This window comes from Trichosurus vulpecula, chromosome 8, assembly GCF_011100635.1.
Source record: "Trichosurus vulpecula isolate mTriVul1 chromosome 8, mTriVul1.pri, whole genome shotgun sequence".
NCBI classification, from domain to species: domain Eukaryota; kingdom Metazoa; phylum Chordata; class Mammalia; order Diprotodontia; family Phalangeridae; genus Trichosurus; species Trichosurus vulpecula.
This window is the reverse complement of record NC_050580.1, coordinates 251,213,966-251,241,659: the sequence shown is the minus strand read 5'-3', so window position 1 is coordinate 251,241,659 and position 27,694 is coordinate 251,213,966. Positions and strand designations below refer to the sequence as shown.

Genomic DNA, 27,694 nt, shown 5'->3' with positions numbered 1-27,694 from the left:
AAAGGGATAATTATATTGCATTCTCTTCTTCATAGGGTTATTATAAGGAACATTCTATATCATGTCCACTGACTGTGGAGCTAGCCTGAGGCTCTCTTCTCTTTTCCTTCTATTCTTCTCTGGTTTCCTTTAAGAAACCACTCAAGCAGACATTAATGCATTGTTGATAGAGTTGTGAACTGATTCAACCATTATGTAGAGCAATTTGGGACTGTGCCTAAAGGCCTATAAAACCATGCACACTCTTTGATCTAGCAATACCACTACTAGGTCTGTATCCCAAAAGAAATAAAAAACAAAAAGGAAAATGTCCTATGTGTACAAAAATATTTATAGCAGCTCTTTTCTCTTGGCAAAGAATTGGAAATTGAGGGGATACAGATTGATTGGGGAATGGCTGAACAAATTGCAGTGTACGATTGTGATGGAATATTATTGCGCTATAAGAAATCATGAGCTAGATGATCTCAGAAAAACCTGGAGAGGCTTCTATGAACTGATGCAAAGTGAAACGAGCAGAACCACGAGAACATTGTACACAGTAACAGCAATATTCCAAGATGATCACGTGTGAATGCCTTAGCTATTCTCAGCAATACAATGATCTAAGACAACTCTGACTGACTGATGACGAAAAATGCTATCCATCCCCAGAGGAAGAACTGATGGAATCTGAATGCAGATTAAAACCTACTTTTAAAAAAAGGAAAGAAAGAAGGAAAGAAAGAAAGAAGGAAAGAAAGAAAGAAGGAAAGAAAGAACGGAAGGAAGGAAGGAAGGAAGGAAGGAAGGAAGGAAGGAAGGAAGGAAGAAAGAAAGAAAGAAAGAAAGAAAGAAAGAAAGAAAGAAAGAAAGAAAAAAGAAAGAAAGAGCTCAAGTATCACCTTCTATGTATTGAGCTTTTTTTGCTTCCCAGGGCTACTCACATACTACCTCCCAAATGATACATTGTATTCACTTTGAGTGTATTATATATGTTCTTATATATGTACCTGCCTTCCTCTTTAGAATATAAGTTCCTTGAGGGTAGGGACTATTTATTTTTATTACTGTACCCCTAGCACTTACCACAGTGTTTCCCACGCAGTAGACACGTGATAGTGCATGCTTTGAAAACCAATATAAATGCAAGTTATTATTGTTAAAACTTCTTCGAGGCTATTTTATCAGAGTAGGAAATTTCCAGTGTGGAAACTCCTTCACTGGTACAAGTCAGCAACTTGTCTGTAACAGAGAGTTAACCTGTGGCACTGAGAGGTTAAGTGACTTACCTTACCATGGTCACACAGCTAGTATTGGTCAGTCAGGACTGGTGTGCAAGACTTTATATCTCCCAAGTCCGGCCACTAGCCACTATACTTCACCGACTTAGTTTCCTCTTTTGTAAAAGGAGAGGCCTGGTCTAAATAGACGGCTTCTCAGGTCCTTTCCAAGCTCTAGGAAGTGGGCCTTATTACCATCTCTAAAAATGAAACTGAAGGGGTTAATTCCAGATGACTTTAGAGACTTTTTAGATGCCCTCTAAGTCTCCAATTCTAATTTTCCATAACAATAAGTACGGTGAGTTCTGCTAAAAGTCGACCGCTTACACGCTCCCAAAAAGCACCAGGCCTATGCGAAATCTCACACACAAAGCCACAAGGCTCATGGGGACAATAGGCCTGGGGCACCATGCTCAAAGCTTCACCAGTGACACATTGAAAAAGGCAAGAACCGAACAAAGTGGTTAGATTGTCAGGGAATAGATAAAGAATGCAATAAATAGTAGTGATGTCTGCAGCCCCAGGCCTGCTCCCATGGGGCCTAACTGAAGAAACTCTCTGGGGCAAGGCGGGCAGCGACAGGCTGTCACTTTATGCCTGTGGGTGTTCCTAGACAGGAGACAGAGGTGAGTGGGAATGGAGCAGACCCACCCTCCTCCAGCCATAATTCCTATTGGAACAGAAGATACACAATAAATAGGGCACCTTACCTGAACCAAGTTTGCTCGTGACTGTGGGCGTTGGAGGGATTGCAGCTTGTGAGTTATTATGAAGTGGTCTATGTTCCCTCTCTGTTTCTCCAGGAAGAAATCTCTCACAAACCAACCTAAATGTGTGTTATGCTCAAAATGTTCTCTAATACCGTATTTCACCGCATAATCACCACAGATTTTATGCCAAAATTTTTTTTTGCAAAAAAGTAGGGTTGTGACCATTTAAAAACTGTCCCAGTATTCCTTAAGAATCATTTATTACTAAACTGTCTTTGGTGCAAGATTAGGATGCACAGAATACTTGTGAATATATGTTAAAATTGAATACTGACGACGCACACGCTCTTAGAATTCTAGGCTCATGGCCTGCAATGTGGGAGATAAATGTGTATCCATATGCCACTGGTGAATAGCTCTGTTTACCTTTTATGTGGTGAGATGTACACAGTTACACCATGTGACAATTACACGCTGAAAGGGTATAAACCAATTTTGGACCCCCCCCCAAAAAAAAACAGGGTAGAAAGATTTTGTGGTGAAATACGGTATATTAATCACATGAGAACAAATTAGAGTATTGGACACAAGAGTTATAGCAGAACTGGCTGTATGTGCATCCTAAGCTGGGTTTCTTTTAGCTCCTGGTCTCTAAGCACCTCTTCCCCACCTCCCATCTCAAAGGGTATGATCCCCTATCAGGGCTGGGGAACTTGCAGACCCCTGGGAGACTAGATGAATAATTAAATTGTGGTTAATAAAATAGAATTGGGGAGCTGAAACTTCTTGATTGTGGGAAGATGGGTTGCCATATGATGCATTTCAAAGCCAAATAGAAAAAGTCTGATGCCTGCTTCATGAGAGGCAGCATACATCCTAGTGAGAAGAAGCAGGCTTCAAGATCAACCAGACCTGGGTTCAAGTCCTGCTCCTGACATACAGTGTCTATGTGACTGTGGGCAAGTCACTTACCCTCTCAATAAAATAATAATAATAATGATAAATATTTTAAATAAAATATTAAGTAATAAATAATATAATTTAAATAAATTAAAATAATAATCATTTTTATATGATCTAGTATGTGCCAGGCACTGTGCTAAGCACTTTACAAACATTATCTTATTTGATCCTCACAGCAGCAACTCTGGGAGGAAGGTGTTGCTATTATCGCCATTTTACAGATGGGGAAACTGAGGCAGACAGCGTAACTAGGGATTATTAGTTATTTGTGACTTGGGGTAACTAGGAGTGACTTGATTTGTGACTGGGGGTTACTAGTGGCTTCCCCACAGTCACACAGCTAGTATGTGTTTGAGGCCAACTTTGAACTCAGGTCTTCCTGACTCCAGGCCCAGCTTTCTATCCGCTGGACCACACCCCAGACAACATTCTAAAATTCCAAGTTGGACAGAACATACTGCCTTGGGTTGGCAGAGAAAATTTCCTCACCTGGGACTTTGCTGAGCCAATGAAATCATAGACTCTGTTTTCCATCTTGTACCCCTGCTCTGCTCTACCAATGGGGGAAAAAAAACAAAGTTTGCTTTGTAGAAGAAAGCATTTGGAGAATTGCTGAGGTCCTTGGGACTCTCTTCCTCACGCAGTTATTCCAACACCTTCGAGTCATAATCACCAGTGAATGACCAATCATCCCCATTCTTTCTCCTTTTCCCACTACCCAGAATCCCAATCTTCAGCCCATTGGGCTTGAATCTGTCTTCGGCTCTTTTGTGCTGATCTAACAAAAGACGTTTTTTATCCAGAGCTACAAAAGTAACCTAAAAGCCATTAGTCCAGTAGAATGTTGTACGTAGTAACGGCAATACTGTTCGATGAAGAACTGTGAATGACAGCTATTCTTAGCGATACAATGATCCAGGACAATCCCAAAGAACTAACGAAGCATACCATCTGCCTCCAGAGAAGGAACTGATACCGACTGAATACAGACTGAAGCAGGCTGTTTTTCACTCTTGCATTTTTATTCAAGTCTTCTTATAAAAATGACTAATATGGAAATGCTTAAAATAATTGCACATATATAACCTATATCTGATTGCTTTCTGTCTAAGGGAGGGAGGCAAGGAGGGAAGGATAGACTCTGGAACTCAAAACTTTAAATAAAAAAGTTAAAAAATTTAAAAAAAACATTGATATTTTTCCTACTTTCTCAAATGGGAAGCCTGCAGATACACGGATTAGATGCTGAGCTACAATAATCATGTAATATCACCCCCTAAATGTTACCAAGAACCAAACAGGATCCCTAGGTACCCGGAATTTCCCCCTTGCACTTGACTTTTAGAAGAAAGATGCAAAAAATAAGAAAACAGACTGATACTCGGAATTTATTTTTAAAACAAAAGTAAATCACCCACAAAACAGATGTCCTGGGGGTGTTGATAACTTACCCCCAACTCTTTGTACCTTCTCACATTTACAGTTTAGTTGAATTTGCAGTTCAAAATTGAGCTTTACAATGACGGCTTGGAGACACTGCAGGATCCAATTACGATCATCACCCAAATAATTTATGTTTAGTATAATTTTAATTTATTGTATGCTTAAAGATAACAGCACAGAGCTGTACTAGAAAAGGGTAAGGGCTAACAAGAGTGAAGGATAACAGATGGATGGTACACCATATTCCACTGATCTCCACATAACATCAAGGGATACTGGAGGAAAGCCCTTGCTGGGTTGAATGACCCTCTGGTGGATTTATGGGTAGATGCAGAGAAGAGTCATGGGATGCGAAGATAAGAAGTGCCCTGTTTGAAAGAGAACCCAGTGATCTCCCAGGTTCCTGAAAGTATCAAAATATTCCATGCTTATGAAGGTCATAAAATGGGTTTGTATTTCAGAAATATTTGCAAAAAGAGTTAAAATGGACCTCAGTTACCACCCCCCCAAGTTAATTAACAAGAATCCCACATTCCCCAAATGGGAAGCATTAGATACATCCATTCAAAAGATGCAGAAACCTAATTATACACCAAGAACATGTCATCCACTCCTACCATTCCTGTTACAAGTAATCGATCAATAAGAATTTATTTAAGCCCCTACCACAATGAGAGACTCTGAAGATACAAAGAGAAAAATGGCCTCAAGAGGCTTATGTAGTCTACAGAGAGATGGCAGGAGCATTTAATGCATCCTCAGGACTTACTGTCCTAAACCTCATCTGCCAGCCCAGAGGGTTTAGTAATGGTGGACAGGTTGGGATCCATATGGATGGATTGGCTGATTGAATGATTGACGCGATTTATTCTCACCTCATTGGGGGATCAGGCCCTCCTATCACTTAATTCAAGTAAAGTAGGATAATTTGATTGATTTACTCAATTGACCCCACTCAGATACACACACACACACACACACACACACACAGAAGTACACCCAAAATAAATATAAAGTAATTTACGGGGGAAGAGGGTAGATACTAGTAGCTGCTGGGATGAAAAAAAAGGCCTCATATAAATAGTATTATTTGATTTGAACTTTGAAGACCCCAAAAGCAGGCAAGAAAATCAGCACTGGAACTTGTTTCATTTGATTCCAAATGACTCCAAAACCTGGCCTTTTTTGTACTATATCTCACTTATCTGAATTTATTGTGTCTCTCCCAAGGTCATAGGATCACAGACGTGGAGCTAGAAGACACTTTAGAGGTCATCTAGTACAACCCCTTCATTTTATACATGAAGAAACTGAGGCCTACAAATAAGTGGTAGGGGCAGAATCTGAACCCGGGTCCTCTGAATTCCAAAGCCATCCCTTTCCATAGTACTATACTATGTCTCTGATGTTCATAATGACAAGCTTGAGAATTCTAAAAAAAATTTAAAAACATATTCCCTAGGAAGGTAGGGGAGCATATAATTTCTTATAGATAGTCTTCTACCTAGAAGGCCTACATTTTCTAGATCTAGTGATCTATACCTCTATGTCTCTATATCTTGAGTTACCAGACAATAAATGAGATCTTACTGCATTCATATTGACATTCTGATTCTTCCTGCAACTTGGAACAATTCATTTCCTTCTTTGGGTCTGCCTAAGCAGGATTTATCTGGTTAGGCAGAAGAAAGTTAAGTGGAGGACACTTGTTTCCTATCGGAGGAAGTAAAAAAAGTCCATGTCAGTCGAAACTAGATAATACATTTAGATGATATTAAGATAGCAAATACCCATTGGTGGATCATACAAGATCAAGTTTAACCAGGAATTTAGGCTTGTTGGATTTCTGATAATTGGGTTGTATAATAGCTAGTTCTGTGTTATATAATCGTTAGTAGAAGGAACTACTGTAATAGGAGGTTGAATTTAAGGAACCCCTTACACTAGGTTGCAACAAATGATGACCAGTGTAGAATAGAAGAATCACAAGATCAGCCATTTGGTACATTTGGACTTGAAATAAGGAAGACCTAAGTTTGAATCCAGCATCAGACATTTACTAGCTATGTACGACCTTGGCCAAGTCATTTAACCCCTCTCAGACTCAGTTTCTTCATCAGTAATGGGCATTGGTTGATTGGTTGTTATCCTTCATTCCCGAAGACGAGCAAAATGACGTCACTATGCTAGAGTCAAGTTACAGCGCGTTCAAGTGGATGATCAAACTAACACGAGCTTGGAAGGCTCTACCACAGGCTGGGAGCAAATAGTCCATGTGACCATTTGTAGTAGCAATTTAGATTTGAAGATCTTTTCCACCCACTAATAGGCCATGTGACCTGCTTATGTCACAGGAAGCCTAAGTCACATGTGGTGGGAGGAGCTTCCTGACAGGAAAAGGAAGTGATGTCACAGGAAATGCAGAGAGAGAGAAAGAGAGAGAGAGAGAGAGAGAGAGAGAGAGAGAGAGAGAGAGAGCAGTTATGGCTGCTAATGGCCGCCCTTTCGATGGTTGGAACTGAATAGGCTGACTTAGCTGTGCTGCGAGTTTGTTTTAGGGAAGACCCCAGCAGGGGGTCAGAGAGGTTTTGGGATGGCAAGGCTCCAGGCTGTGATATGGTGTTTTAAGTTCCTTGCTGTTATGATGAAATGGACTGACTGGCTGTGGGAGCCGAGCATTTGTTTATGGGATATGGTTCTCCGGTGTCTGCATAAATGGTTTACTTCTACTACCTTCTATGTGGAGAGTCTCATATACTTTGTGATACAGAACTACATGGGCATTTGGACAATTTGCATGTCACGTTTCTTTTGAGCTACTTCAATTCTGCTTTGCTTACAGAGCACAGCACCTTCTCTGATGGGGGCACACCATGCCGGGCTGTCCTGTGCCAGCGTCTCCTACCTCACGTAATCAATTCCAGAGTTCTTAAGAGAGACCTGGAGAGTGTCCTTGCATCGCTTTTTCTGACCACATGTGAGCACTTGCCCAGTGTGAGTCCCTCAGAAAACGGTCTTTTTGGCAAGCGTATGTTTGGCATTAGAACAATGTGGCCGGCCTATCCTTTGTGCTCTCTGCAGTAGAGTTTGAATGCTTGGCAGTTTAGTTTGAGAAAAGACCTCAGTGTCTGGTATCTCATCGTGCCAGGTGATGTTCAGACTAATAGGCATAGTAATAGTCCCTACCTCGCAGTGTAGTTGTGAGGATCAAATGGGATAGAATGTTAAAAATGCTTTGTAAACCTTTAAGTGCTACATACTTGTTAGCTACCATCATCATCATCATCGTCACACCCAAGGGAGGTTCTATCCATGCAAACAGAAGAACTTTGGAAGAGGTTCAACATGGTGAGCTAAAATAGAAATTAGAAATAAAGAAGGAAGAAGGGTCAAATCCTATTACATAATGTCTGGTGGTTAAAAGTTTAACAAGTGACTCTGGGAGGGAGGATGTATATACAACATATTCAAGTTTAGTCTACATAATTAACATTTTTCCATCACTTTCTCACAACCAAACAATCAATAAAACAATAAAGCAAGCCCTGCCTTTTAGCATTTGCTGATTTCCAAGGTGTAAATACTCACACTGAAAATTTAACAATCGGCTTTGACAAACTGGTATGAGACAGCTCCAGCACACTCCTAAGTATATCTCACTTCAAGAAAAAGAATTTTATAATAAAAAGTAACTCCCAGATAATTGATAAATAGCATCCCAGAGTAGGAAGAGACCTTAGAGATATAGAGGTATAGATCAATTAGTCCAATCTACACTTGCATAGGAAACCTCTCTACAACGTCCCTGACAAATGGCCATCCAACCTCTTCGTGAACATCTCCACTGATAGCGAGTTCCCTACTTGTTGAGGCGGCCCATTCCACTTTTGAACAACAACAACAATTAGGAAGTTTTTACTTATATTGAGCCAAAATATGTGTCTGCAATTGCCACCACTTTCCCCCTCTAGTTTTGTTCTCTAGGGCCTCTCGAATATGACAGCCCTTTAAATATTTGAAGACAGTCATTCAGTCCTCCCTGAAATGTGCTCTCCCTCAGGCCAAACATTCCCAGTTCCATCAGCTGTTCCTCAAGTCACTTGCCAGCGAATCTCCTCATTGTCGTAGCTGCGCTCCTCTGGACACACTCCAGCTTGGCGGAGTTCTTAAAACATGGCAGTCAAAATTGAATGTAGGCATTGCACGCGACGAGGGATGTAGCAACATTCTAGTGAAAAGAAAGCATTGGGAGGATTTTCGGAATTCCCCAGGAAGGAAGGCAATAAGCATTAAGCTTCTATATGGTACCATGTGCCAGGTGCTTGACAAATATAATTCGATGCTCACAACAACCCTAGGATGTAGGTTCTCTTATAACTCCCATTTTACAATTGAGGAAACTGAGGCAGACAGAAATTAAGTGACTTGCCCAGGGTCACTAGATAGAGAGTGCCTGAGACTGGATTGGAACTCAGGTCTTCCTGACGTCAAGCCTGGTACTCCATCCACTGCTACGTGCCATCTACCTACTCTTATAATGGGTCTTGGCATGTGTCTCTCTACAGGGTGATCCCTTCAGTCTGGATTCGGGGAGAGGAAAGATAAGGGAAGAGTTTCTGCATGGAAGACTGTGACAACAAGTGAGATTCTAAGTAAACTGAGGAGCAGAGGGTTAGGAGCCCCTAAAAGAAAAAACTTTCTTGATCAAGAAAGAAGAAAACAGAAGCAGTAGAACCATATACAAAATTACTATAATAATATAAATGAAAACCATCACTGAAAGACATCAGAACTCAGATTAAGCACAAGTTCTAGAGGACTTAGCAAGACCCCTTTGGGGACAGCATGATATAATGGAGAGAATATATGACCTGACATAATACAACGTAGAATCTTGAGTCAGCTATAAGCTGAGGTCTCTTTGTTCTTTGTTTTCAATCACCTGTGGACTGGGGGAATAATCTGGAAGTGACTTGTAAAAACAGTGCTTCAGTAAACTATTTAAAGAGGGAAGAGGATGCTTTTCTGTCTCTGTCTCTATCTCTCTGTCTCTCTATCTATCTCTATCTGTCTCTCTCCTAAGGGAAGTTCTAATACTTAACCTGCAGGGATTTTAAGCCCTTCCTCTTCCGCTCTCCAATAAGCATTCCTTTGTAGTATGTCATGTCAAGCAACAGCTTTGAGCGTCTACTACAACACAGGTCACGAGAGGGTCCTTAAATTACCTAGGGTCTTTTTGATGGGCTTTCAGACTTGAAGCAACAGAGATTACACGGCCAAAGCAACAAGAACAGCAAAACCCAATGGGCTTCTCTTCTTAGATTCAACAAAACTTGGAGGGGAAAGAAAAAAAATCAGGAGGTGTAGTTACAAATTCAGTTCCCATCTGCAATCCATATTTTAAATACGTTACTCCTTCAGTGTCTGGATAATGAGCCCGAGTTCTCACAATTAGTCCACGTTTACAGAGAGCTTTATGCATCCATCAAGGGGGGAAATTTAAAATGATTTCTAAGGTCTCTTCCAGCTCTAACACTCTATGCTCTAAAGTTCCTCTGAATTACAACATCTTTAGGTTCAAGGGCCATAGCTGAAGGGCTGGAAGCAGCCTTAGAGGTGATCTAGACCAATCCCCTCATGTTACAGATGAGGAAACTAAGGCCCAGAAAAGTGAGGTAACATACGCAAAGTCACACAGGTAGTTACATAGCAGATTCAGGATTTGAACCTATGTCCTCTGATTCCCAAGTCCAGTACTCTCTCTAGGTCCTTTTAGGCTTTAACATTCTTCATTATAACATTCTATTTCCTAAGTTCTCTCCCAGCCTTAACATTTTATTTTTTCTAATGTTGCATATTCTAAGCTCTTTCTATTCTGTTCTAACATTCTATGTCTTAAGGTTCCTTATAATTTTCACATTCTATTTTGTTTTAGGCTCCCTCCTAACTCTAACTTTCTACTCTTTTGTAACATTCTGTGCTTCAAAGTTGCTTCCAGCTCTGATATCCAACAGTTGAGTACGATGCTCACTAATTAATCATTCGCCATTTCAGTCTGGTGCTGCATTAAGCACAATGCACTTCCAAACAAACAGGAAAAGCAAAATCCAACAAGGTTTTTTCCCCTATAATTCTTTGAGACTCCACCATCTCCTTGATAGCAGGTTGGTTTTCTCTGATCCTTCAAAATAACTCTGATGGCAAACCTTAGCATTTGTATGTTTTGAGCTGTGGCTTTATCCAATTCACTTGCCAGTCATGGCATCACCTTCCTGAGGTCATGGTTCTGTTCGAGAACAAAGGACAAGCAACAACCTTTGGGTAGTCTAAGCTGCTCCACTGGGGACCCAATTGGCCAGTTCCAGTTGAACAATGTAGCTCCTTCCTTCCTTCCTTCCTTCTTTCCTTCCTTCCTTCCTTCCTTCCTTCCTTCCTTCCTTCCTTCCTTCCTTCCTTCCTTCTTTCCTTTCTTCCTTCCTTCTTTCCTTCCTTCCTTCCTTCTTTCCTTTCTTCCTTCCTTCCTTCCTTCCTTCCTTCCTTCCTTCCTTCATTCCTCCCTTCCTTCCTCCCCTCCTTTCTCCCTCCCTCCCTTCCCCCCTCCCCTCCTTCCCCTCCCCTTCTTCTCCTCCCCTGCCTTGCCCTCCCTTACCCTTCCCCTCCCCTCCCCTCCCCTCTGCTTCCTTTCCCTTCCCTTCCCTTCCCTTCCCTTTCTCTCCCTCTGTCCACATAGAGTTATCATACCCTGACTTGTGAATGCTCTGCCCAAAGGAATGTAAACTTTAAGCCTGAAACTCAGTAAGATATCTTGAGGTTTACTGGCTATATTTCTTTCTTAAAGACTATGTCTTAAACCCAATTCATTCTGGCTCTCACTGATTGGCCAACAATAGGTTCCAGCCCAAGCCCCACTTAGTAGTCACTATTTGGGTCCTGATGGCTCAGAGTGAATCTAACTTAATTGTTTCTGTTTTGGCCAGAAACACTGAGGGTCTTCCCCTCCCAGAGTGATTTTTTTTGATTAGGTAAAAGGGGCCATTCCTTGGCTCACTTCTTACCTAGCCTTAATCACTGAATGGTGTTGCCTCGGTCAAAGTGAGAACTCAGAAAGACCTTAGCTTAAGAATGGCCAAGGTCTCCCACTGCATCCTGGGCCATCTCCAGTCATCCTGATCTCTATCTTGCCACTGGACCCAGACAGCTCCCACGGAGAAAGCGAGGCTGCTTACTTTGCACAGCCCTCCCTCACTTAAATCCAATTCACTTGCAAGTCATGGCATCACCTTCCTGATGTCATGGTCTTCTTCAAGAACAAAGGACAACCAACAATAATATATCTATCTAGAAAATGGAATATCTTAATTAAAAGTCTCTTCACTCTTCCTTGAATGTAAAGTACTACATTACTTGCAGGGGAAAAAAACCTAGCTAGATTTATCTAGTTAAGCCTAATGTTTTCATTTGCTCAGGCAAAACAAAACAAAGAAAGATCAGTTAGGAGAGGAGAGAGGAGAGGAAGCTCTTGGAAAAGTCCCAGAAAACATTTGATCAGGTCAAGGTTTCCACAAAACGCTTCTCTAAATTGACTCCTCCAAAGAAGATAAGAAATGTGTTTTATAAATTGAAGTCACATTCCTCCTCCACAACAGCTAGTGTCCTTGCCTTTTATTCTGTTGCCACAGTCGCCTTATCCCTTCTCAATATCCCCTTCCCAAATTTCATATCCCTAAATCACCAAAAAGAACAGTTTATAACTAAAAGAAGGTCTTCTCTAACCCATGATGGCCCACAAAGAGTGTAGGCATGTTCAGGAACACTGATCAAACACTGCACCCTTAACAGCCGCCTTTTCTTTCCTGCCTATTCCAGGATATTCTAACATGAAAGTAATCTACCAACACCTCTGAGACCCTGCTACTTCTTTTCTTGCCCAATGTTTCATCTTCCTACTGTACAATATGTGATATGCTTTTAATCAATCATCATTTTCCTTCTTAACTCCTTACTTTTCACTAGTTTTAGTCACTGGATCTCATTCAATTATTCATGGGAAAGCCTAACACATACACACTAGCTTAGCAAAATGTTCACAATTTTTCTGTACAATTATAATTATTAATTATTATAATTTTATTTATTATTATTATTTAACCCAAGTGAACTAGAGAGGAAGCATGATGTTACTGGTGGAGAGCTGGTTAAGTCTCTTCTGTGACATGTATCATCAGTGTGACCCTGGGAAACTCATTTAAACTCTCAGTGCTTTAGGCCAGAGGTGTCAAACATGCACCCAGAGAAGAACATTCCTGAGTGCACCAAACCAAATAAATTATAATTGAGGAATATTTAACAAAATAAATAAAAATATGACAAAACATAGAAATATTAATATGTTATTGTCTAAGGAAATATGTGGCCCACAGGGATACTTAAGTATGGTTTAGTGGCCCTCATTTCTATTTGAGTCTGATACTGCTGCTCTAGGCAACTCTCAGACTACAAGTAGTAAGAAGGTGCCTGCCTTCACTGGTAGAGGGAGTCTCCTGCCCACCAGAACCTTGGAGTCCCAGGGTCTAATTGGTGAGCTGTTGCCTTATCTTGCTGGGACCCAGACCTCCATGCCACTTCCTGGTTATACATGCCACCAAGCATGTGTCTTCCCTTCCCCCTGACTTTCACCTTCGCTTTATGTGTTATGTTCAACTATTAGAATGTAAGATCCTTCACGTAAGGAACTATCTTGCTTATTTGTATTTGTGTCTTAGCATACACAGTACCTGACACATAGTAAGCACTTAATAAATGCTCTCTCTGTGTCTGTCTCTCCACATGTATATACACACACATAAATTTGTGTATATATACATTATATATATATGTATTATATATATAAAATACATACATATATATATGTATGGAGAGACCATATATCTCTCTACATAGATATATCTACAGAGACAGAGAGAAACAGAGAGAGAGAGAGAGAGAGAGAGAGAGAGAGAGAGAGAGAGAGAGAGAGAGAGAGAGAGGAGAGAAAAGGGCCTTTTTATCTACTGAGTTGGGTAGCAGGAAAATCAATGAGAACAGAATATAAGTTTCCTATCTGAGACCAGGAGAATTTTGACTGCCCTATTGATCCAAGCACAGGCTCACAGAATTATGGCTGAAAGAGAGCTCTGAGGCCATACTGTACAACCCCTTCATTTTACAAATGAAAAAACTTCGGTTCAGATGGGTAAAGTGGCGTGGAAAGATACACTAGGCTAGAACAATGAGCTACATCTAATAAGATATACATTTAATGGAATTAAATACAAAGTCCTATGTCTGGATTAAAAAAATAAGACCTGAATAAATACAGAATATGGCTAGTAAATGGTTCATGTGGGAAAAAAAGCTTCAGTAGATTGAAAACTCTCTGAGCCAACAGTGTGACATCAGCCAAAAAGCTGATTAGTCGGTCAACAAGCAATTATTAAGTATTTACTATGTTCTGGGCACTGCGCTAAGTGCTAGGGATGCGAAGAAAGGCAAAAATAGTCTTTGCCTCAAAGACCTTATTTTCTAATGAGGGAGACAGCATGTAGGTACATACAATACACAACAATTAGGTACATACAAGCTTCAAGTAAAGTAGATGGAGGGTAATCTGAGACAAGAAGGTACAGAAGGTGGCTGGGGAAAAGGAAACGCCTCCTGAGGAAGGTCGGAGTTGAAGTGAGTCTTGAAAAGATTCAGGGAAACTAAAGGGCAGATGTGAAGAGCGTAAACATTCCACCATGGAGGGGGTGGCAGTCAGTACAAGGGAGTAGAAATGGGAGGGTCACGTTTTTGGAATACAGCAAGTTGGTAAGGGTAGCTGGATGGAAGGTAGGGAAACATAGACAGGAAAAGTAGGAAGAAGTCGAGTTGTGAAGAGATTTAAATAGCCAACAGAGGAATTATATTTGATCCTGGAGATAACATGGAGCCATTGGAGTTTATTGAAGAGGGCTGTGACATGGTGAAATTTACACTTAGGAAAATCACTCAAGTGGAGGGCAGGTTAGCTTGAGGAGAGACTAGAGATAATGAGACTAATTAGAGAGCTATTTTGATGGTCCAGGTGGGAGACCATGGGAGTAGTGGCTGTATGGGTGGAGAGAAGGTAACACATTTGATGTTGTCATGGTAGACATGACAACAGTCGGCAACAAATTATGAATCAAACAAACCCCAAACAATGAACAATCCAGTTTGGTGACTGACTAGAATTTATGAAGGGGAATACTATGGAATCAGGTGTGGAGTAGTTTAGAAAAACATGTCACCAGGATAAATGGAAGGAACTGAAGACATATAGCTTAGAAAAGAAAAGACAGGAGATGAGATGAACTGCTACAAATAACCACTGGGATACTACATGGAAGAGGGCTTTGGCTTTTTCTGCTAGGCCCCAGAAGATAGAACAAGAAGTACAAACTAGAAGTTAGACAGAAGATGATTCCTCAAAATTAAGAAAAACTTTCTCACAATTAAGAGTTGTCCAAAATTAAAACACCTGGAAGGTGTCCTGGAAGGTAGTTGAGTCTCCCATCATCAGAATTCTTTGGGTGGAGGTAGATAAAACTTTAGTGCAGATGGGATTCATGATTTGTGTAGGAATTATATGACTTTTGAGGACCCATATAAAATAATAGTCTTGCTTCTGACAAGTAATAACCATGTAACCATGGGCGGATCACCTAATCTTTCATCACAGATGAGCGGCTGATCTACAGTCTAAAAGTGAGTTTCCATGTTGGAAGTGCCTTACATCCATGAAATATCAGGTCTGGACTATCCATACCCATGCATTCACACGCACACACACACACATACACACGCACACATAAAATAGCTTTGAAATTATGTCCTACCCTATGTTGGCAAGTCCTAGACAAACAGCTGTGTTGATGGAATCAGCTGATTCCTTTAGCTAATAACAGTAAGGTGGAAGGGAAAGGGAACAGCCATCTATTAAGTACCTACTATGTGCCAGGCACTGTGATAAGCATTTTATTTCTTGATTTCATACTACTTCAATTAAACTATCTAAGGGAGTTCTTTCTAGTACTAGAAAAAAATAGCAACTTACATGTGCAGGAACAAAAGGACTAGGATCTCAAGGGAGATAATTAGGGGAAAGGAGATTGAAAGGGTAGTAACACTCCCAGATCTCAAATTGTGTTGTAAAGCATTATAAATCATTAAAACTATTGTATTGGTTGAAAAATAGGAAAATCATTCATGAAAAAGATTAGATAATGAAGAATTAAGAAGTAATTGAACTCAATAACATGGTGATTGATAAACCGGCAGCATGAACTATTTGGAAAAAAAAACTCCCTTTTTGACAAGAAGTGCTGAAAAACTGAAAAGCAATTGGGTGGAAATTAGGTTTAGACCATCATGCTTGTATTGTATGTTAAGATAAGTTCAAATGGATACATTACTTGGCTATACAAGATCGTACCATTAAAATAATTAGAAGAGAATTAAATCAAATCAAGTACCTTTCATAGCTATGGCTAGGGGGGAGAAATTTTAACCAAAGGGTGGATAGAAGAGATCCCAAAAGATCAAGAGATCATTTCAGTTACATTAAATTGAAAGGCTTTTGTATATGTCAAATAGATACAGCCAGAATTAAAAGGCAAACTGTCTAATGGGAAAAATCTTTCTATCAGCGATCTTTGATAAGATATAGATGGAACTTACATATACAGATAAGGTTAAGTCCCATTTCTCAATTGATAAGGGACTTAACGGTTTTCAAAAGAATTGCGAATAAGAGAAATGCAACTCAAAATAATTCCAAGGTTTTATCTCATACCCCAAAAATTAACAAAGATGACACAAGATTGGAATAATTAGTGTTGGAGTGGCTGGGAGAAAACTGGCACACTAATATACTGTTGGTAGAACTATGAATTGATCCAATTAGTCTAGAAAGTGTTCTGGAATAATGCCCCGCCCTGCCCCCCAAAGCATCCCTCATAATGCTCTGAAATGTCCATCCTACATCTCTTTGAAGTACAAGGCTAACAAAGATTGACAAAGACAGAAAGGTCCCAGATGTGCTGAAACATTCATTGTAGAATTTTTTGTGGTAACAAAGAATTAGAAACAAAATAGATGCCCATTGTTTGGGAGTAGCTAAATGAGTCATGGTATATGAATACAATGGGATATTACTATCCTGTAAGAAATGATAAATATAAAGAGCTCAGAGAAACAGGGGAAGACATAAACTGTTGCAGAGTAAGTGAGCAAAACCATTTAAACCATATATGCGATGACTGAAATGATGGCATTGCATAGAAGAACAGCCAAACAAAACCGAGTGCTGTAATTAGGCCCAAGCTTGGTTCATAAAACACACCTCCCTCTCTTTGTGGCAGAGGTAGGGGATTATGGGTGTGGAATACTGCATTCAGTTGATGGGCTCAGTTGTTTGTCGAATTGCTCCTTTTCCTCTTTTAAAAATTTTTGTTACAATAGGTGGGGGAATATATTTGGAAATGAATGTGATATAACAATAAAAGTATTGATGAAAATATTAATCCTTTTAAAAGCAACGGTGGTGATGATCCAGAAGGAACTGCAAAGTCCTGAAGAGCCTTCTGAATCATCCAATGAATCTGAAATGATTCTCAGGGTTTTAGCATCAAGTGTACCTTACCCTATGCCAGTTTTCAAAGAAATGCAGGGACTAACGCCCTTGCTTGACCACATTGGAGAGCAGAGAGCTCACTGTATATTGGTTACTATGGTTTCAGTTTATTCTTTTCCCTTTCATTCCAAATCATTCTGGTCCTATTTTAATTTTCTGGTTGTCCGGCCTTCTGTGGAGCCAAGTGTCAGACTTAATGTCCTTGCAGGTGATGATGAGAAGAAGAGAACGGAAAATGAGCAGCTGGTGCAAAGGGTGGCTATCTCACACTTTTTCCTTCTTGCACACCCAAGCTGGAAGGGGAACATTTTATAAGCTACCAGCCTCTAAAGACACAAACTGTACCAACCAATGTCACTGTAAAAATGTATTGGATATAGGGGGAGTTAGAGGCATTTTTCTTTCAATTGTTTTAAAAAAGTTTTACCTCTTCCACAGGTTTTTTTTTTCAGGTTCTGATCACAGCTACAGGGCCTTATTCCTCAACCAGCAAGGCTGGCATGTTTTGGTTGAGGCAAGAAAATATTTCATCAGAAAGCACCTAGTCCCTTTCCTTAACAAACCTTGTAAAGAATGCAAGCTCTGTTAACCTTAAAAAGAAAATCAGATATATTCAAATTTTGGCTTAAAATTATAAAGCAAAATTTGAAAAAAAAACCCCACCTGATTATTAAAGCATTCATGTGGCCTCTGAAATTCCTTTCAACTTGGAGATTCTATGAAATATGTGTAATATCAGAAGCCCTGAGGGAAACAGAGGCTAAGTAAGCAGCAGAGCTGAGGCTAGGAGTGAGCATGGTAACTAGTTGCTTAGGGAACAGCATGCAGCTGAGGCACAATGCGGGGCAATGCCTTTAGATTTTTTTAAAAATCAAACATATATAACAAGACGCCCGGTGCATAGAAGGGCAGCCTAGCTCCCAGTCCTGCTTCTGACAAGTAATAACCATGTAACCATGGGCGGATCACCTAATCTTTCATCACAGATGAGCGGCTGATCTACAGTCTAAAAGTGAGTTTCCATGTTGGAAGTGCCTTACATCCATGAAATGTCAGGTCTGGACTATCCATACCCATGCATTCACACACACACAAACACACGCACACATACACACACACATACACAAGCACACACACATACACACACATGCATTCACACACACACAAGCACACATACACACACATACACATGCATTCACACGCACACACACACATACACACACACATATACCCATGCATTCACGCACACACACACACATGCACACACACATACACACACACATACACACACACACACACATATAAACAAAGATATACAGATACTAGAAAACGCCCGTGGGATGCGCATATTGGCCATTAAGTTCCAACGCTCTCGTTTTACAGACGAGGAAATTGAGGGATATAGAAGTTACATGACTTGGTCAAGGCCACACAGCTAGAAACTGTTTGGGGGCAGGATTAGAACTCAGAATTTCCTGGATCCAAATGCATCTCTCTATCCACTGTGCCCCCTAGATGCCTTCTCAAGTCACAAGCTTTGCAGGGAGGTCCGTAGCTGCCAACAGACAGTTAAATGCACATGGCCTGCAGTCTTCTAACCTTGCCTGAGATACACAAACACTTTATCCCGGGTTTATAAAAGGCCAATGGCAACACAGCTGTGCAGACGATACGCCGTGTAACGATATTTATACTTGCTCAAGTATGCGTGTTTTGGTAGTTATGCTAGCTCAAGCAGTGGGTAATGCAAGGACCACAGCTCTGCGTCAGGTTCAAAAATACTTGAGTGAATTGACCCCCTTCTCATTCCAGAACAAAGGAAAGCAGTATACCTCAAAGCCTTCAAACTCCATAAATACTTATGATTATTCACATATCCTAGTGTGAAGACAGAGTGCATCAAACATAGCAGATATTCAGGAGTCTGTTGAATGAGTGAATGAGAGCAGGCCAACACTATGCAAAATGTAAACCACTGTTTTATGACTAGAGCCTTGCGAAGTAGATAGATTTAATAATAAGGGACTTTAGAAAACTTAGTGGATCATAAAAGTATCCAGTATTAAAGCTGGGAAGGGACCTTAGAGGTCATCTACTTCAACTCTCTCATTTTACAGAAAAGGAAACTGAGGCCCATCGAGGCCATGGGGCTTGCCCAACATCACAAAGCTAGTCAGAGGAAGTGGAATCAAAGCCAGGTCTTCTGATTCCCAGTCTAGTGTTTTCTCCACTAATCTGCATCGCCTCTAGTTTTAGGCACTACTTAGCTTAATTCTCTCTGTCATGTGGTAGGTAGGAAAGTTGTTTGGGTTTACACAGGTGCAGATGGAAAACTTCCTTTCACTACTCCAACGGCCTTACAAACAAGGACAAAGGCGGCTCTATGAAGTGGCCTTGGAGGATGTCTTGCATAACCACTCTTTAAAAGACTATGACAAAATTACTCTAAACCTCCGTGGGTTTGAACGACCTCCTTGGGGTGAATAAACTTCTGGTGAGTTGAATCCACAAGCCAAAATGTGTGAAGTCATAATTTTCCAATCATCTTAAAATCCCATTAATTTATTATATTAATTAATATTAATAAAATAAATAAAATGTGATGTCGCTCTTGGCCTCGCCTCCTTTTTGCCATCTACACCATCATCCAAGTCATGTTATCCATTCTTCCTTTCCTGTATCTTTTCTGTCCATCTCCCCTTTTCATTTCCACCACACTGAAACCTGAGCCCTCATTCCATCTCTTCTGGACTGTCACATATCTGGGACAAGTAGAATAACGTGTTGCCCTCAGACCACCTTTCAAAAACAACTTCAGATCAATGGTGGGACATTCCAGGACATTGTCTCACTATGGAGGAAACAGAGCCCTCAGGGAAGAGCCAAGGTTGGCAGTCATCTAAGGTGCAGCCACCAGGGAGAGATGATTTCCTATTTTAGTTATCTTTTCTAGCTGGCATCCAGGTGGAACAGTACAGCACAAACTTAGAATAAGGAATACTCGTCTTCGTGAGTTCAAATCTGTCCTCAGACTCTTACTAGCTGTGTGACCCTGGGCAAGTCATTTAACCTTGTTTGCCTCAGTTTCCTCATCTGTAAAATGAGCTGGAGAAAGAATGGCAAACCACTTCTAACTGACTTCTTTACCTCTCCTAAGCAAGAAACCTAGGAAGGCAGTACAGAGTAGTGGAAAGAATTCTGGTTAGACTCAAAAGACCTGGGTTCAAATCTTGGCTCATAATTTTTTATTTGTGTGACCTTTAACCTCCATGAACCTTGGTTTCCTCACCTGTAAAATGGAAGTAATAGGATTTGTACTACCTCCACCACAGGGTTACATTAAGGCTCAAATGAAACCATGTATTTAAAATGTTTTGTAACCATAAAATACTGTCATATTTTATATTTGGGGGTTTTATGGAAGCTGTAATTCCAGCCTAGTTCCTACTTCTCTCTGTGCTATTATAGTAACCTCTCCTTGACCAGGCCTTCATTATCATTATTTTAAAGGTCACTTATTGAGTTCCTACTGTATACAGGACATCACTGTCAAACTGCCTTGGCCCAACTCGATCTTCGTTCACCACCTCATGACATAAGCCAGCCCCAATGCAAGCACTTAGCCACTTGATAAATGTCTCAATAATACCTGCCTACAGAATTGCTCTATGTCTGATTACAGATGGCCCCTGAATGGAAGAGACCACATTTAGCTCGTCTTGTTCTCTGCATAAGCAGGGGCATTAAAATGCTGTTTCGAGCTGGATGGTAATGTTGGATGGAAGGAAAAAATCTGTTCTCCTGCCCTACTACTAGAGTCGCAGCTAGACCACGGAAATTAGGTCTGGATGGAATTTAGAAGGTGCTAACGATATTTATCTTCTTCAATCTCTAGAAACAAAATTAACTTGGTGTCTGCTTGGTAAGGGTTTTGTTGCTTTTGTTATTCAGTCATGTTCAACTTTTCGTGGCCCCATTCAGGGTTTTCTTGGCAAAGACACTGAAGTGGTTTGCCATTCTTTCTCTAGTTCATTTTACATATGAGGAAACTGAGGCAGAGTTAAATGACTTGCCCAGGGTCACACAGCTAATAAGAGTCTGAGAACAAATTTGAACTCATGAAGATGAGTATTCCTTACTCTAAGCTTAGTACTCTACTGTTCCACCTAGCTGCCATCTAGAAAGGATAATTAACTAAAACAGGAAATTATCTCTCCCTGGTGGATGCACCTTAGACAACTGCCAACCTAGCCCTCCTGGCTCTTCCCTGAATATGGCTTTGCACTCCACTCTGCACATCTCTCAGGGGCACATCCTCAAGAAATTGACTCCTTGGTGGAAACACCAAAATGCCAACAGACAAATCCCATTAACTCTGCCAAGCATAAGCACGCAGACGGGGGGTCCAGCCGAACTCAGAACCAGTGATTGTTATGGAGAGAAGTACGATAATTCTTTTCCTAAGAGGGCTGAGTTACTGTTTAAATTTCTCTTGATTCTACCCAGAGTTTCTGAGCCTATAACACTGTGGGGTTTTCCAGTAAGAAGTTACTGTTCTTTCCCTGAGTGAGTAGGCTCACAGGCATCAGAGGGAGGCACATGTCAGTTGATACAGCACAGTACTTGTATTCAGGAAGACCCGGGTTCAAAACCTGCCTCTGACATTTAGGTGGTTTGACCATACCCAGCTCACTTAACCTTTCTATGCCTCAGTTTCTTCAGGTGTAATGATGAGTACATATGTGTGCGTGTGTGTGTGCGTGTGCGTGTGTGTGTGTGTGCATGCGTGTGCGTGTGTGTGTGTGTGTGTGTGTGTGTACAGGCATATATATGATGTTCAAATTAGATAATATATACAAAGTGAATTGTAAACTTTAACTCACTACATAAATGTCATCTATTATCCTTATTATCGTTGTGGTAGTTATATCCTTGTTTGTACAGTGGTGAGTATCCCTGCCTGTCATGTGGGGGACCTGGTTTTGTCTCCCTGATGGGAAGCCAGGGGCAACTAGGTGGCGCAGTAGACAGAGTACGAGGCTTGGAATAAGGAAGACTAATCTTCACGAGTTCAAATCTGACTTACTAGCTGTGTGACCCTGGGCAAGTCACTTAACCCTATTTGCCTCGGTGTCCTCATTTGTAAAATGAGCTGGAGAAGGAAATGGCAAACCACTCCAGTATCTTTGCTGAGAAAGCCCCAGATGGGGTCATGAAGGGTTGGGCACAATTGAAATGACTGAACAATAAAAATTGTTATTACTATTAAAATGGCACCCAGGGTGAAGGAGATGATGGTCCCCACTGTACTCCGCACAGGTCAGACCAGACCTGGACTATTACGTTCATCATAAGATTTATGAGCTGGTAGAGAACATAGTATTCAAGGTCACATTTTAGAAAGGTTGAGAGGCAGACTGGCTGGTGCAATAGATTGTGAACATGAGCCAGTCAGGAAGATCCAGGTTCAAGTGTTACCTCTGAAACATGACGAATATGGGACCCTGGGCAAGGGGTTCCCTTGTCTTCTCAGGGACCCCAGGGAATTCTCTTAGACCAGAAGTTATACAGATTTTCACATGCTTCCTCACAGGGAGCTCCTTACCAATGAAATCACAGGTCCACTGGTCAAGTGGAAGAGTCCAGAGAGGGGCCACCAGAACAGAAAATGACCTGGAAACAATGCCACGTGAGGTTTGGTCAAATGAACTGGTGATGAGAATAACAAAGACAGTGCACGCTTATTTAGTATGTTAAGGTTTACAAAGCAATTTGTGAACAAGAAGCACCTCAGAGAAGTTCAACGATTTGCCCAAGGTCCTGCTAAGTACAACTATGCCTTTTGACACTCAGTCCAGTGCACTTTCTACTATATCACACTATGGAAGGAAAGATTTGGGGGAGGACACTACTCCTGTCTTCAAATATTTGAAAGGGCCATGGTGTAGACATGGAGTTAGACTTGTTTTACTTGGTTCCAGAGCATAAAACCAGGATGCACAAAGACAGATTTCAGCTCAGAATAAGGAAATTTTGTCTGACAATTTTTGCTGTGGTTCAGTCGTGTCTAGCTCAAGATCCCATTTGGGATTTTCTTGACAAAGATACTGGAGTGGTTTGCCATTTCCTTTTCTTCAACTCATTTTACAGATGAGGAAACTGAGGCAAACAGGGTTAAGTGACTCACCCAGGGTCACACAGCTAGTAAGCATCTGAAGCTGCATTTGAACTCAGGTCTTTCTGACTTTAGGCCCACTGAACCACCTGTCTGCCCTATCCCCATTTTATAGATGAACAAATTGAGACTGAAAGATTAAGTGGCTTGTCCACACCCACACAATTAGTAAGTCAGGTCCAGCCTGAGCATCACCTATTCTGTTCTATAATCCTTGATATTAAGCCTCTTGAATAACAGCCTCTTCCGGTCTGTGTTATTCACCCCACATTACTGCCTCTAGGGCTTAGCTAATGGAAGTGTCCCTGCTGAGCCCTCTACTGGAAGTGATGAGGTAGTACAATTCACAAGCCACTTTCCAACCCTAGACCCCTTCATTTGCTCCTGTCATTGTCCCACTCCTACTTTGAGAGAGGGCAGTGTTAGCAACAGTCCCCAACTCCTCTTCTATATACTTCTCCCTTCCACCATAATGGGACAAGGACACATAAGCAAACTGGATCTCGGGATCACAGCCCCATAAAGTAAGCTAAGGTTCACAAAGGGCTTTCCTTATAATTATCCAGGAGTGTAGGGATTATTGTTGCTTATTTTAGTGGTGAAGAAATTGAGGCTCAGAGAATTTAACATGCCCAGGATAAGGTAGTAATTGTTAAAGCCAAGACTCAAACCCAGGTCTTCTGGATCCACAAACAAAACTCTTTTCATTGTATCTTACTGTCTCGATCCACAGTCCTGTAAGCTGGCTACACAAAACAAACTCAACAAGCCTTTAAAAAAAACCATATTTGTGATTTCGTCCATACAGAGAACTTCCAACGAGGACACTTCCTCTACTAATGTGCCTGGTCCATTTCATAGTCTTAAAGAATTGTATGGGACACTGAGAAGTTAAGGGACTTGAGGTTAAGGGTCACACAGCCAGTATATGCCAGAGATGGGACTTGAATCAGGTCTTGCTGACTCTGAGACCAGTCCTTTTACCATAATATCACAGTTACCTCTCAGGCAGAGGACACTATGAGGGGTTCTGCAGGTATACAAACATAAGCAAGATACAATTCTGATAATCAAAATTATAGGAGGCTGCCTTCAGGGGGGAAATGAGGAGTAACGGGACAGGATATGTGTTTAAAGAGAGTTAAAATATCTCTGTGATAGGATAAATGGTTACAGGAAAGGGTATCACAAAGTAAGCATTGAATGGAAACAACTCACTCGATTACTACAAGGCTAGTCCTCTATGGAATAAAAGAGTACAGTAAAGTGCATGAATTAACATTTGTAAGCTTCAGGGAGTATACAGATGCTTCAAGGAAAATCTATTGATTATATAAGGTAGAAAATACAAGGAGCGTTCAGCTGATGATGTTGATCGATGGTGATGGTAACTGACATCTACAGAGCACTTTGTGGTTTGCAAAGCGTCCTACATTTTCAAGGAAGAAATATTTGGCATGAAACCTTTAAAGCTGTCACTTAGAAAAACTCACAAGGGAGGAGATAGAGTTAGGAGGTGAGAAGGATATTGACCAAATGCAAAACATTCCCTTCCCAGCTGGCCAAGCTGAAAAGGAGGTTACAGGGCAGCCCTGGCTCTGCAAAAACAGCTTCTGGGTTGGAAGTTTGGATCTCATTCCATGAAAGCTGGAGCAGCTTCCTAGCCCAAATGCTAAATCATGGAGCAGGGGAGGGTGATGCCAAACCTGAGGTTAAGGTAAGGGAGAACAGGGATGACAGCAAAACATTTTCATGCCCAAATGATGAAACTGTGTTGTAAAAATATCAGGGAGTTAGGATCAAGGCACAATTTGGTCTCCATTAAATTAATATTCATTGAATTGGGTATCAATGGATGACAATGTCACAGTTTCCACAAATTATGCTACATCTCCTCCTGGAAGTCTTCCAAGATGGACAACATGCAGGGCAGACAACATTCAAATGGCACCGTGAATGCCCTCGAAACTCTTTCCTCTCTGCCCCCTCTCCTCAATTAATTTGTGTACTCAACCATGTTCTCCAGCCTTCAGACCATGTACTGCTGACATGAATATGATGTCTATTACTTCAAAGAATTAATGTTTCATTGTTTATTTTAATACTACAAACCAGTTATTCCTACTGTTTTTGGAGTTGGACATTAGTAAGGTCTGTACAGCTTCACTTTTCTCTTTGCCCCCCCGCCAAAATCAGTGATCTAAAACGCATATTGTAGAGCCCCAATCTACTCAAGATGCATTCAAGTCCACTAAAACAGAGAATACCAGAAATGGGGGACTTAGAAAAGGGACCTTAGGAGTTATTTAGCCCAATCTCAAACTAAGCAAGAAACTCCTCTATAATGTCTATCCCCAACAAGTGATCCTCCATTCTCTACTTGAAGACTTTCCACAACAGAGCAATGAAGCTGAAGTCAAGAAGATCTGAGTTCAAATCCGCCTTCAGACACATACTAGCTGTGTGACCCTGGGCAAGTCACTTAAGCTCTGTCTGCCTCATTTTCCTCATCTGGAAAATGGGGATGATAATAATAAAATAGCACCTTCCTTCCAAGACCGTCATAAGGATTAAATGAGACAGTAAAGCCCTTTGCTTCCCTTGGAACACCACAAATGCTAGCTTTCGTTATCTCCTAAGGCACCTTAATTTAGTTTGGTGGACAGCTCCAATTGTTAAGAAGGTATGGACCTCTCTTTATATCTGCCCATTGCTTCTAGCCTACCCTCTGGGGTTAAGGGACAAGCTTGACCCCTCTTCTCTGTGATAGCCTTTGGTCATTCAAAGTTTTCCTTTCCTCACCACCAATTTTTCTCTTCTGCAGGCTAAATTCTCAGTTCCTTCGGCCAGTTTTCTATGGCATGGCTGCCAACCCCCTCACCAACCTGTCTGCCTTCTGCTACATGTGCTCCAACTGGTCAACATACCTTGCAGCCACAGTGCCTCATTCTACTACAAAAGCCTGCTATAACACCCAGTGTATAACATAGATACTAATCCTGTCCCTACATTCCAGCAGCATAAAGGATTTCCACTGTATTTTTAAAATAAAAAAAAAACATTCTTGAGAATGGTATCACATTCCTCAAGGAACACACAACCAAGCCAGGGACAAGAAGGGCTTTTGTAAATCCCAGGAACAGGAGGCAAGCCTGAATGATTCTCTTATTAATACGAACAATAATTACAACACACATTCATACAGCCTTTAAAAGCTACAAATCACTTCATATACATTATATCATTTGATTTCACAACTTAGCCCTGTTCGGATGGTGAATGATATTACCCCGCCCCCATTTTAAAGAAGAAAAAACCGAGGCTCAGAGAAGCGAATTGACTAAGGTCCCACAGCATGTAAATGGTAACACTGGACTCATACCTGGGTGTTCTGGCTCCTAGTCCAGGGCTCTTTTCATTATACCAGAGTGCTACCATATTTGTCTACCTTCTAGGACTGTTGCGATGGTCCAAAGAGATAATATATCTTGTAAGTCATCTATCTTCTTGCAGACTCCCCCTGAAAATAATTGTATTCTTCTTCTCTGAACCTCTAGAGCCTAGCATAGTTCTGGACAGTGAGTGCTGAATACATGCCTACCAGTTAATGAATGAATGAATGAATGAATGAACACAATAAGGTAAATAGCAGGTTTCCCCACCAGTCTGGCCTGTCCGCAGGCTGTCTGGTCTCCTCCACCTCCTCCATAGCTGCACCATTCCCTACCCACTCCCCTCAAGAATTCACTTACCTATGGTGGACACCACAGTGCCTACAAAATAGAAAGCACCAGTAAAGTCCCACCGCGGTCGGCTGTCACTAATTCGGATTCCAGCAGCCGTGGCCTCCTCATAATCCCGGAGAAAACCTCGAAGCTCATCGAGGCTCAGATTGTGAGTCAGGCTAAAGTTTAGTAACTTCTCCCCCCACTGCTCCTTTGCCCTGCACTCCTGAGCTCTCTCAATTGCTGAGAAGACAGCTGCCCCACATAACATGTAGAGAACAATCAAGACAGCCAGTAGCAAGAATCTGGCATTGTCTTGGTTCAGGTGCCCAGCGCTCCAACAGCAGCAGCAGCCCTGACATGCCATGGCTGGCTAGGTCCCTAAGGAAATTATGCCCAATTTGGTCCTCTCCAACCCACCGTGGTGACAGCAAGGGAGTGGGGAGGGGGATAACTGTGACAGAAAGGGTGGGCAGTTCAATGATGAAAAAGGATTTGTTTTTACACTGTGAGGGTACGGTAGGATGCCTGACATCGATGTCTGTCAGAACTGGGATTCCCGGCGCTGCCCATGGTAGTCACTTTCCAAGAAATGTGATTGTTTGTTTTTCTTTTCAGACCCGTGCCATGCTAAAGCCTTATCCCAACAGTTTTAGGGTGCCTTTGTCCCTTAGGAGGAAAGTCAGTAGTCCCCTCCAGGGTTCTTCTTTCCTCACCAGATGTCT

General features: G+C 41.3%; 1 protein-coding gene across 1 annotated transcript in view; it reads right to left on the bottom strand.

Moving 5' to 3' along the window:
- The window catches only part of KCNK13 (potassium two pore domain channel subfamily K member 13), a 196,869-nt gene extending 169,533 nt beyond the window's left edge, over window positions 1-27,336 (bottom strand). The window contains exon 1 of the mRNA XM_036734888.1: window positions 26,997-27,336. Within this exon, the coding sequence (XP_036590783.1) occupies window positions 26,997-27,336 (340 nt within the window). The remainder of the gene's footprint in view (window positions 1-26,996) is intronic.
- Between the last annotated feature and the right edge of the window lie 358 nt (window positions 27,337-27,694).